This window comes from Amaranthus tricolor, chromosome 14, assembly GCF_026212465.1.
Source record: "Amaranthus tricolor cultivar Red isolate AtriRed21 chromosome 14, ASM2621246v1, whole genome shotgun sequence".
NCBI lineage: Eukaryota > Viridiplantae > Streptophyta > Magnoliopsida > Caryophyllales > Amaranthaceae > Amaranthus > Amaranthus tricolor.
This window is the reverse complement of record NC_080060.1, coordinates 21,651,185-21,664,056: the sequence shown is the minus strand read 5'-3', so window position 1 is coordinate 21,664,056 and position 12,872 is coordinate 21,651,185. Positions and strand designations below refer to the sequence as shown.

General features: G+C 35.0%; 1 protein-coding gene across 1 annotated transcript; it reads right to left on the bottom strand.

Moving 5' to 3' along the window:
- Positions 1 to 112: 112 nt before the first annotated feature.
- Positions 113 to 12,108, bottom strand: LOC130799149 (beta-adaptin-like protein C). Its single transcript, XM_057662238.1, has 15 exons — positions 11,882 to 12,108; positions 8,878 to 9,075; positions 7,609 to 7,722; positions 7,260 to 7,510; positions 6,877 to 7,012; positions 6,608 to 6,787; positions 5,265 to 5,357; positions 4,972 to 5,183; positions 4,827 to 4,890; positions 4,560 to 4,739; positions 2,579 to 2,671; positions 1,569 to 1,945; positions 1,119 to 1,308; positions 829 to 1,032; positions 113 to 684 (listed from the first exon to the last, which is right to left on the bottom strand). The coding sequence occupies exons 1-15, from the start codon at positions 11,966 to 11,968 to the stop codon at positions 385 to 387; spliced, it is 2,679 nt and encodes an 892-aa protein (XP_057518221.1). The 5' UTR covers positions 11,969 to 12,108; the 3' UTR covers positions 113 to 384.
- Between the last annotated feature and the right edge of the window lie 764 nt (positions 12,109 to 12,872).

Sequence of the window (12,872 nt, the reverse complement as noted above, 5' to 3'; positions counted from 1 at the left end):
AAGAAAGTATATCACAAGAATGCTTCTATACCTGAAACTAAAACAGTCAATATTTAAAACGAGAATTTCAGACTTCACAAAAGTATGATTGCAAAAGACTAATACTTCTACATCTCAAACATAAACTCCATAGTTGGGGCAGATGATATAAGAAATTAATTCTTGGAACATTTATATTACAACCTTTAATAAAATCAATGAAAATGACATAAGAATAAATTCGACTTGCATAACCCAAAAAACAGCCGGAAACTATATGAACTAATTAGAAACCAGCAGTAACACAACAAAATAAGGGGAAAAAAAGATAAACCCTCGAAAACCTGGCAAGAGTGCTTACAAGTATACAGATATTCAACGGGGATAACCAAGATGAAAATGGTTTCAATTCTGAAGAAAATGCTCGAGTGCTTCAAAGAAGAGAGGTGCCATTTCGGGGCTTGGTGTCTTGATTGCACATTTGACACCAGGAATTCCAACCGCTGCGGTCAATTCAATCAAAAATGGAATTCCTTTAGGAATCTTAGCTGAGAGATACAACACCTCCTGGTTTGCGTTTTTCCTCTTTGCTATAAAAAACATGTTTGAGGCTGCTAATTTGTCGAGAGTTGATTCTACGCTGTGTATTACAAGGCCAGGGAATTCTCTCAAAACCTCATTTGAATCAGGAAGAGATTTCCATGTCTGTTAAATATAAATTGTTAGCAGATTCAAGTCAAAAGATTTAAAGCAGTTAAAACTCCAGGCAAAACTTCAATGAGATTTAATTAAAATGAAATTAAAAAGGTTTTACTGAAAGAAAACAAGAATCAAATTTCAAATAAGTACCTCCAAAAAGGTTGCACGTTCCATTCTCCCGTCTTCAGTGAACAGCACATGCAATGAAATTTTATCATTGAAATACCACACTGGTTGCTGGTTATTTTTCAATGCCACTTGAAGAAGAGTGTTTGGAGCACCGGGAGCTACATTTTGAAATAGAACCATTGGAAGAAGAGTCCTTGCTGATGCCCCCGGTTGCAAAGGTGGAACCTGGGAAACACATATCAGCGTTTTGAAAAAATATAAGATATAACGATAAATGTTCTCCATGAAAGACTTTCCAACTAGCAACATACCTGCAAAGGACCAGCAGCAGCAAGGCCAAAAGTGTTTTTATTGAACTGGATCATAAATCCATCAAGAACTGATTGTGTATTATTCTCAAACAGCATACTGTAGAACATTAGTCCCTCTCTACGTGTAAGTTCTGCACTGATTTGTAAACCTTGACCTTTCGCTGCAGGTAACAAAACTGGCAAAGTAGGGCTGCACAGGAAAAAAGTGAAATAAGAATATCATCTTGTAAGTCACAGTTCAAAAAATCAGGTCAAAAGCAGATCCAGACATCTAGAGTCATTAACATATTTTATATGAGGTTGGTGCTTCAATATATGCAATTTCAAAGCAAGAAAATGTGAAATTTTGGACAATTCAATGTGTTAGTAAAACGTCCTGAACAGTATATATAGAAATTGACATCAAGATGAGTGAGTTTTCAAGTCTAACGTATGACTGGTCTCACTCACCCAGCTGGTGCAGGCTGGTCAACTGGAACAAGAGAATTCGAATTGTCCAGGCCTATTAGATCACCAAGTAAATCAGGAACAGGTGCTGGAGCGGCCACAGGCTGCCTTGGTGCTGAACTTGGTGAAGGTGATGCAGCACCCTCAACAGGATGTGCAGGTGATTCAGCATGTCCTATTTCACTTTCCTCAGTGTAATCATCTTCCTCAGCTCTCTGGGATACTGTTTTGAGACGAGTTACAAATGATTCTGGTGGCTTGTGATAAACAGATGATAGAGTTGCAATATTTGCAAGTAGTTCATCAAGAAGAGAAGAATCAAGCTGGTTTGAATCATCAGTGATCACAGGCTTTTCTGCTAACACGACATCTTTAGCAGCCTGCAACAAGGCAATATCTCTGTGTAAGTGTAAATTTCCAATGAATAGTCTCCAAGTCACCAAGTCAGAAAGCATTCAGAGTTAAAAAAATGACAACATGGCAAGTTCACCCCAGCTTATATTAAGTTCTACTCAGCTCAGTTTTTTCCCAACATTTTTTCATATTTTTACTACGAAAAAAGTTCACGAATAAATTGCGGAAAACCGGCACTTGTCCCATATTAAAAAATCCATATTCCTTCTTTAAAAGTCTCCAGACACAACTATGAATTTTGTAAATAAAAATGAAACTAATCAAATAAGATGTCATTTGCAGCCAGTTTCTCTTAAACATAAGTCAATTGTGAAAGTGTAGCCAAAGTAATTAACTTTAACCTTCAAAAGACCTTTTGTATGACTTAATTGAGGGAGCAGCATTTTTACATACTGCATGCATTGGTAGCAACCTACTCCAGAAATTGTTTTTAGGAACTCAATAAGCAACATATTAGATGAGGATTCTATGAGACAAAAAGATCTTGCTTTCAGCTAGAGCATTGAATCAATTAACACCACGATCTCTTTGGTAACTGAGAAAATAATTTCTAAGCATTTTGCAACAAACATACTTCAAAGTAACTTTCTCGTACTAACCTCAGGATCTGTTGAAAGAAGACGCCAATAAATGTAAGCACGGTCACGCAAATCAGGATTGTCAGTCTCAACGGTGGCATTGTTCAAAACAGCCTGCAAATACAAAAGCATCCAGGGAATACTAGCATCAGAAATGATCACAACAAAATGGACAATATGTTCTGCTTTCAGCTCATATTTTCAGTTATGCTAATGTACAAACAATTCTCTTATCTTAGACTAGCAATTTTCATCATACAAATTTTACAATTTGAGCATAGATACTTACGTTACATAAAGTCGGGTACTTGTAAGTTACAACAGACTTGGGTACTTATCCAAGTGTTGGATACAACTATTTTGAGAAAGATTTTATTGATTTTGGTTCACCACGTAGTTTTAAGAGTCGTGCCGATGTTGGAGTACGAGACGCTCCAATACAAGCACTTGAAGCATGTCAAAAAGTTCAAGTAACATAGATGACTATGGTACACAGGTATGCAAAGAACTAGATTTAAAAAATTCTTGATGCTTATAGGTCCGTATTAAAACCAGATACTCTTGTAGGATGAAATTATGCATGAAAGCCCTATGCCCTTAAACATTTTCAGAACTTTTTGGACAAATTTATCTCTCATTCCCCTTAATCACTATTTATCCAGTACACAACCATGGTGCAAAACAAGGCCACATTATATGTATTTGCTGAGTCATAAAGGTTTCTAAATCTACTAAACCAATACTACTCTCATCTTAAATGTGTAAAAAACATGTTATATGCCAGTGCATAGGATATTTATTCTTTCGGTCAATTACAATTACAATTTGATCGCCACGCTCTTAAACATCACCTTATAATACACCAATGAAATGTTTGAGAACTCCCAAATCACTTAAAAGTTGAGATTTGATCCAAATGGCACTTGGGGAATTTCCAATATTTATAATTATTAACCTAATTCTATCTCCCAATTACAAAGGTGGAAGAGCTACAATTTGGAAATCCTCTGTATAAACTAATTGCTTCCAAATTCCAAAACTCATAACATCCTAGAAATCTTCGGCTTTATTCTCGAGTCTCCGCTCAGCTATGGATCCCCATTGTATCTCTCAACTACATTGCTATGTGTTATCTAATGTTTCAAAAAATTCTTCCTCTATATCTTAAGTAGTTCCTTATATGCTTCCCGATTAGACTATCTCATTCATTCATTTGAGATCTAAAGTTGAGCACCACTAAGATTAGTCTCATTGTCGAAACTATTACAAAAAAGATGATAACGAGCCTTTAGAGCAGAATTAGGACGGATGCTTAAAGTTTTGATTCTAATTTGGTTCTTAATGGAGAAATCTACAGAAACATTAGACGAAAAACTATTCTTCACTCAAAAATGAAGATCTAAAAACAAAGGAATAACATCTTTTATGATTTAAACAAAATCTGAAGTAACAAAAAGAGCTTCAAAAACAAGGGACTTCAACCAAAAGTTTCAATATTACTCAATGTTTTGGGTCAATATATCAGGGATTCTTATTTTAGGATTTGCAAACCAAAATTGGGTGATGCAGTAGCAGTCTAAATGTAGGAAGATCGAGAAGAGTAATTGAACTAACTTTCTTTTTTTTTCTTCAATTTTGCTACTGAAGGCTTATGATAATTGCCTAGTTCTTGTAGTTTCTCCCCATACCACTTTCAAATATTATTTTACATGCTCACAAATTCAATAAGTAGAATTCCACTTATTTCCCAAACAGTAATCTATATTTGAAATTCCAGAAGGAGTTCATAATTTGGCCAAACAATAGATTTGAAATCACTATGTAGCACTTGAGATTCCAATTATCTAAAATAAATTTTAAGTTTCCAAACACAACCTAAACTAAATGTATTATTTCGCCAATTGCTTGGTAAAAGTCAATCAATTTGTTAATGGAAACCTCTTGGATAACACAGAGAAAGGCCGAGTGTGTTCAATCCCCAAAATAGTTAAAAAAAAAATACCTGAATCATTTGCTGTGGTCCTTCTGTAGGCTTTTTTAGAAAAAGCTTAACAGTGGCTGTAAGCAATTGCAACTGGACTTGAGGAGGCTCTTCAGGGAAACTTTCTAAGAAACTCTCCAACAACTCATCTGCATTGTCAATTCTTTCTGCATATTCACCAATGATCCAGATCATCGAAGCCTGTAAAATATATATAGACAAATAAATAAGCCTCAATCAGATGCCCAATTTAAACCATCTTCACTGTCCATTGTCAAAAATCAATACCTTGGCCTCTGGTTCATCTAGAGTGTCTAAGCTCTCACAGAGGGTCGCAATGATGGACTCATAGCTGGAATAACCATGGGAAACTATAAGAAAAAAAATGAAGCAAACCATATGACTGCACAAGACTCAAAGTTCTTTAACTCACGTATTAGGGTATCTTCTAAATATATCCTTAATGACTATAATTGCCTCCTGGACAACATAATTTACTTTGATCTTGATCAACTCCAGCAAGACACTGATGCATCGTTCAGCAGCTCTCTCCAACTTGATGGCACAGCGGCCAATTGCACGCACAGCCTTCCTAACAAAATCCACATCTACTTCTGTGGCATATTCTTTGAACTCCAGTAAAACCTGGAATCATGTTCATTAAGTCAAGATTAATGTTCATAGAATATCGTATAATTATATAGCAGCAGATAGTAATTTAATCACCTGATCAATATTCCTGTCTGAAGCAAGCTTGATCATGATTTCTAACTTCTCCATCTTGACATATATAGGGTCGTTGTACTTGCAGAAAAACACCTGGAACAAAAAAGTGCAAGATAAGCAGATGATCATAATTCATAAACTGCTATGTGTAACTAATGTACATCAGCTCTTGGGCATCCCTATATCAAGAACCAAACCGAAGAGCCAAACACCCAACCCTAATGTAAAATATCGTTGTAAATATTTTTGAGGTTTTTGTAATCAAAATATAGGCCATGACAACCGAAAAACTAGGACTGTCAAACAGATGAGGTCAGGTCAAGTTCGTGTTCGGCTCATATAGTTAGAAAGTCCTTGACCCAAACCTAACCCCTTTAGTCAATTGGGTCGAAAATCACAACCACATTAGGTCAACCTGATGTCGATCCACATAACATGTTGAGAGGTTTTTGTTTCCATTTTAAGGTATTTAACATTGACTACATTTTATTCTTTAGGCCTTAATTTTAAACCATTAGTTTATGAGTTGTTTATTTTGTATTTACTATGGAAAACAGGATAATATTAAATAAATTAAGTTCGGGTTATATACAAGTTTCTTGCAGGTTCAAAATTTTGACCTTAACTTAACACATTTAATAAACAAATCAGGTCGCGTCCACCCTTTAATTAGTTGGGTCAAAAATCTCAACTCAAACCCACTTATTTCATGTTGGGTTAGCAGGTCGGTTAAGGCAGCCCTACGAAAAAACATCCACAAAAGTGAATTTACGACCATTAATGAAACTGCAACTATATGGTTTAAATAAAATTAGATATTCAATTAAATTTTTACGAAACTACAGTTGTATGGAGTGCAAATTACAAGACATAGAGTGAATGAGAGGTGGGTATAAGGTAATTCTATTCATGATGAGTATACCTAGTTAGCCATAGTGGGTGGAGATGAGTTAATGCATATACTGACTGATGGACAGAGAAGAGTATAAAATTTTACTCATCATAGATGGTGGGTACGAAAATTTTAGGTTGGCATGTGTAATGAAAGAGGGCATACCAACCCCTTTTCCTAGTTGAAGATGTAATGAAAGAGGGCATACCAAAAAAAAAAATAAATAAATAAATAAAAATCATTTTGCCATCCCTACTCTCCCCGTACCCAATTTTCCTAGTTGAAGATATAATCTAGGGCTTCCCTCTAAAGCATGAGAAGTCTCACTATTAGACAACTACCTCAGTAATTAAAGAATTTGATTGGCAGTGATTTTGTAGTAGTATATTTCTACAGAAAAGGAAAGCTAAAACTTAAATATGCGGGCTATTGGCCTTACAAACTTTGATACCTTGATTTCATGGGCTAGAATAGTTGGCCTCTTCTGCACAATCAAGTTGATATTCCTTAGAGCAACATACTGTATCTCAGGTTCTGCAGAAAGAAGCGTTACCAGAGGTGGAGCCATCTTTTTACAAAGATTTCGAACTATATCGGTGCTAGTGATGTGTTCCATCTGCTGAAGAATCATCTGCATGAATCCACAAGAAAGGTTATGATTACACCAAATTATCTAACAATGGCCGTCATTGAGCTACCATAAAAGAAAAACAAAATCACCTTCACAGCTGAAAGCACAACAGCACAATTTGCATGTTGAAGCCGTGGAGTGACTCTCTCTACAATGTTCTCCCCCTCTCGAGCATCAGCTGCTTTATATCTTGACAGGGCATCCAATATAAAAACTTGACCCCACCTGAAAATCAGTGAAGATTAATGAACAAACAATACATTAGATTTAGAATTGGGAATAGACAAGGTACTAAAAGGCAAAAGATCCATTATTTCAGACTTCACAGTTTAAGTGACCCTTATATAGAGATCCAAGAAGAAATAAGTCAAAAACACTGGTTGATTTAAAAATGATCACTAGAGAAAATATTGCAGTTTTGCAGAATACAATCTACATACGAAAACAACAAAGGTAAGAGATCAAAACTTACTCTGTGCATTCATTGAGGGCCGTAAGGAGTTTTCCAAGTGTAGCACTTGTGATTTCAAAGATGGGTTTAGTGCTATTCTCCTGAATCTCAGCCAAAGCAGCCACAGCATTTGCTACTACCATTGGATTATTGTCAGATATCAAGTCTTTCAGTGAATCCAGAAATCCCCTATCTTCAACTAGTTCAGCATTAATATCATAGAGCTTAGCCACGCATATAGCAGCTGTCTTGCGAACATATGGATCATCATCCTAATAAGAAGCAAAATGAACAAAAAAAAAACATTACTCAAAGATAAATCCAGTCTGCCAATGAGCTTTTTAAAGATTTAAATATTGAAGAGGTCAACCTTGAGGCACCTCTGAAGGGGATCACACAAATACTCAGTAATCTTGTCTACACGAATACAACCCATTGTTCTCACTGCCAAAGCTCGAATTAAAGGATTTGGGTCTTGTGAATCCTGCATAAGAATAAACAGGAACATTCCACTTTTAGCTGAAGATAAAAATATTTATAAAACACAGCATCACAAGGAAAAACAAACACATGTCAAAACTTTGAAATAAAAATTCTTTATGACAAAAGCTTAACATAGGTCCTCAAGGAGAGGGGGTTGAAAAATGGAAACAAAATGCAGCTACCCCAAGATGTGATTCTGGACGAACAAATGCATGGATACCGATATGAAGTCACCACCTTCCAATCACAACCTTAATACAAATTTGCTTGATCTGAAAACACCAACAACCAACAAGCGAAAATCTTCTGCACAGACTAACTACTTCCCCCATCATCCATCAGAAATCAATTTAATCATAATAGTTCAAGCTTGAAATAGTAACAAAAAAGAGCTTCGGTTCAATCATGTTGAGACAAGTTTTAAACTAGTCTCAAAGACGAGGAATTACATATGATGGGAGTCACAACATACAAAGTGGATAGACTTTTCATATTGAATTCAGTGCTTCAAATTCTTATAGTAAGTATTAAGTTTTTAGTTTCAATTTTTCTAGTGCTAAGAATAATTGTGAAATGATACTAGTGGGGACATGTTCCACAATAATTTAGTTAATTGTTCATTAAGTTAGTTCACTCAATGTTTAGTGGCTTGGCAATAGAATCATGGGAGTGACATTTTGACCACTAACGGGTGTATTCCTTAGTTTTAGGAGTATTTACTTGTAAGCATATTATATATAGGCTGCTGTGACGTTTGTTTTAATGGATCAATGCAAGCTTAGTTTCCTTCGTTTCAATATTTTACTCTTTGTATGCAAATAACACCAATATTTCAGACGAGATATAAGCAAAGCTCAAGATATTGCTAATTCAAGATACATAGACCATCTTCTTTAAAAGAATCAAATACTTACAAATACCTTTTATGTCTAAATTCTTCATAGCACACCTATTACTCATAAATTAAATACTCTAAGCTTTACAAGCATTCTTCTGTTGACTACCACATAACAATCGATTTTTAAATCATCAAGTGACAATTTGAGATAGGCTCAGCCAAAAGCATAATGATGATTTCATAAACCAATAACAGATAATGAACCCATACAAAAAGCACAGAATGGATCAAGGATACAGTGGAGAACTGTCAGCTTACCTTAACAAATGTGTTGACTGCGAGGATTGCCAAGTCTGGCTGGCTTTTAGCATAGTTGATAAGGTACAAGTATACTAGCTTCTTCAACTCCAAATTTTCTGTTTGCATGCAGTTCACAACATCAGTGAACAATGATGAGACATCCTTACCAACTGTCATTGCAGCAATAACCTTTTTCACAGCATCTTTTCTCTTATCCTAAAACAAGAAAACATCAAGTAATTCAGAAAGCAGATACTACTCTCAGAGAAGGCCACAAAGGGAGAAGGCCAGCCAGAAAATATAATGGAATTTTCACAATATTTGTGAGCTAAATAGAAGATATAGCTCAAATGAATGAAAATACTGGAGCACTGGACTCCTAAACTTTCAGTAAATGAGCTCTATAACAGCTGATACCAAAAATTCTGTAGTTGAATCATAGTGCAAAAACGCGGTCGCGGTCGAAACACGGTCGCGATCGCGAGAACAGAACAAATGCAGTTATCACGGAACGGATCGCAATATTATGATATTTTTGGAATACAATTTTCATATATCAAATAAAAGAATTTAGAATTAAAAATATACTTTACATTAACACCTTAATATTTTCATAATTACATTAAAACATTACAATGTTAGGAGTACTAGTAAAGTATTGTACTTCTTAAACTATAAAGTAAAATATCATATTCCCATCGACCAATCCCACTTATATACTATTTAACTAATAAAAATCCTACAATTTCAAATCCTACATTTTAGGCTTGTACTATATTCCATAACTACTTGTACTAGAATAATTGCAAATCTGTACCCCCAAATCCCCAATATCTGTTTGCTTTTAGCCTTTTACCCCCGTATATTACTATTTAATTAATTAATTAAAAATATATAATTATTGTACTCTTCCTTCCACCTTAGTCATTATCCATTATCCTTCGTTATTCCAGATCAAGCCAGAGCATCAACATCACTTCTTCTCCTTGATCCGTCCTTCTAAGTTCTAAATAAATGTTTCACTCATAGTTACATGGAACGTAGCCACATTCTGCGATCCGGGAACGTTCGTTCCTAATCACCACGAAACGCGACCCAAATCGCTCAATGTGACGTCCCGGTTTAGAAGACCTTTTTTAAATGGTATTTTGGCCTTCGTTTACCAATTAAAGGAAAAAGAAAGGAGAAAATGAAACCTAGAAATCTAAAAAAATTCCACTTGAAAGTAATTTCTTAAAGCAATTTAATCATTTTAGTTTATTTTTGTTTTCAAATATATTTTTTATACATAATGTATCTCGTACCCAATCGTTCCCGAGTCAATCTAGGTTGCATTCCGTGTTCACATTCCCGTTCATCGTTCTAAACCAAATGTCGTACAAGATAACAATGGTTTCACTTCTTCGTCCTCCGTCCTTCATCCTTTGTCCTTTCAGAACATCAACCGAAAATGTTGCCTACAATTCTTCTCGTTGTTCGTCCTAACCATTGTCTTCGATTTTAAGAACTAGCGTATAATCTCGGTGGTTCGGTGGCTTGTAATGGTTGATGCGTCCGATTTCCGTACTAGCACGCCGGTTTTTGAAGCTCCGTTCCAAAACGCGAGAAATCAAAACGGTAAATATAAAAACTGTTACAATACGACCGTCCTGAGATGACTCGGCCGCATTTCGATTTCTTGAGTTGAGTAATAGAAAATCTATTCAAAAAGACTTCTACATATCATTAAACTCTAGTCTTCTTTATTTTGAACAATAGTGACATTCTAGTTTAGAAAGCTTACAACAAAACTATTACTATGTCATGCTAGCATTTCTCTAGGTATTTTTGGACAACTTAAACTATAAGAACAAAAGAAAGAGGGGGGGTTTACAAATGAAGTTTACTGGATGAGGATGACTATGTGTGAGGACGCACAAACATATATGAAGCATACCAATTTTACGGCAACAGAAGATGAGTCAATATTAAATCAGGATACAAGGAGCATTAAATATTTCTAGGTAGTGGATAACATTTAATTGCTTCAAATAATAAGAGCATTAAAAAAGCTTGCAGTAGCCTAGAGAAACTTTGGTAGCAATCCAAAACTTGTTTCTCTAGGTACTTTTAGATATATTAAACCATAAGAAGAAAAGAAAGGGAGGATTCAAAGATGAAGTTTATTGGATGAGGATGACTGTGTGAGGACACACAGACATATATGAGGCATACCCTTAGGAATAAGATGAAGCAGCCCTGCACTTTCTAACACTTCTCTATATAATGTGTCAAATACCAATTTTCAGGCAACAGAAGATGTGTCAGATTAAATCAGCATACAAGGAGCACTAGCTAGCGGATAACATGTAATTTGTTTCAAATAATAAGAGCATTAAAAAAACTTGCAGTAGCCTAGAGAAACATTGGTAGCAATCATTCCCCAATTTTGCATCTTCAAAAACTCATCAGAATTGAAACTTCTATTACTCAACTTTATATGTAACCAACAGCTAGGGCCTCTATACTCATCAAGCAATGAATTCAACATTGATAATAAACCTTAGACAAGAAAAATCAAAATTACAAATTTCCAGGAAATGATAGCAATGAATTCATTGTATTCTGTAGCAAATCTCTTGATTCATCAAGGCAATCTGTGTCAACAAATTTTGCAAAAAGCATTATCTTGATTTCAATTGCATGAAATGAAAACACTAGTACAATGTACGTAACTCATCCAGCTTGTTTCATTACAATCAGATACCACCAGATTTTTAAAGTAAATAGAGGGATGTAAATTCATACAGTAAAATTGAAGTTTCAATCACATTGTCAATGATCTAACTAACAGCTAACCCTAAGTTTGATCCGTGTAATGACAGATATAATTTCATCAAAAATAGACGAATTTCAATAATCACACAAATATAAAGACAGATCAGCATACATTTCCACCGATTTGAGAACAAAAAATGTAAAATCAAAAGAAAACAGCGTCAAAAGTAATTAATGTTTAACAAACGACAGATAAAAAGATAACCTTGTACTGAGAATTGAGCTCTTCTTTGAGTTCAGGGATTTCACCCTTCTTCGTAGTGGAGAAATACTTGGAATCATGACCACTCATATTTCTCTCTTTCAACTCTCGAGTTTTTTTGGTGTGATTTGAAAATGGCGTCGATGGAAGAACGAGAATTATGGATGCACAAGATTTGTCAGAAGACTACAAGAAATACTTGCAAAGTTGCAATACCGAACTAGACATGCCCACCCCCGGTTCGATTGTCAAAGCGTGCCAATTTACTTGAACCGGATTTTGAAACATTAAATTTTTTTTTTGAAAAAATTGTTCAGAATAATTCAACCTAAAGATTGATAGAAGAAGGGGTGAATAGGGAATATGTCCGTCTAAAAATTTTTCTTGAAGGTAAGCTCAAGAGCTTGAGAGATCTTTCAAAACAGTTTTCTGGAACTGTTTTAGGTCGAATGATAGAGCTAACAAATATGTGCACAAATAAAATTAAACAAGAACAAGAGATTTTGTTAACGAGATTCAACTATTAATAGTCTACTCCACGCCTACAGGTTCTCTTCCAACCCGTAGGATTCAACGCCTTTTGTCAATCAACTTTAAGACAACTTATAAAATCTCTCTAACTTCTCTCACCACGTTCTTCCCCTTCAAAAACGTCTTATAAATTCCCTTAGTAAGAGTACAAATCCCAATCTCACAACAGAAAAAAAAATTGCATACTTTAAAAAGTATTCTAACCTTCAGCGTAATTATAATCAAAAGTTCTAACTATTTTTAACTCTAAAACTTATTACAAATGAAAGAGTTAGATCAACTAAAATTTTTTACAACACTTTATGAATACTAAAATTTTTATACATTGTTTTGATAAGCAGAGGTAGTATGACCTCACTAACCTTAAAGTGGACGTAGTATGACGTCAATTGGTGGAAATGAATTACTCGCGGTATATGGGGGCATTATGAGCCACCGCGGGGGTATGCATACTTAACCATAG

Coding starts and splice junctions, on each gene's coding strand:
- LOC130799149 (XM_057662238.1), bottom strand. CDS start 11,968: ATGAGTGGTCATGATTCCAAGTATTTCTCCACTACGAAGAAGGGTGAA. Junction 9,076..11,881: donor AGCTCAATTCTCAGTACAAG/GTTATCTTTTTA, acceptor TTCTTGTTTTAG/GATAAGAGAAAAGATGCTGT. Junction 1,033..1,118: donor CTGCTGCTGGTCCTTTGCAG/GTATGTTGCTAG, acceptor TGTGTTTCCCAG/GTTCCACCTTTGCAACCGGG.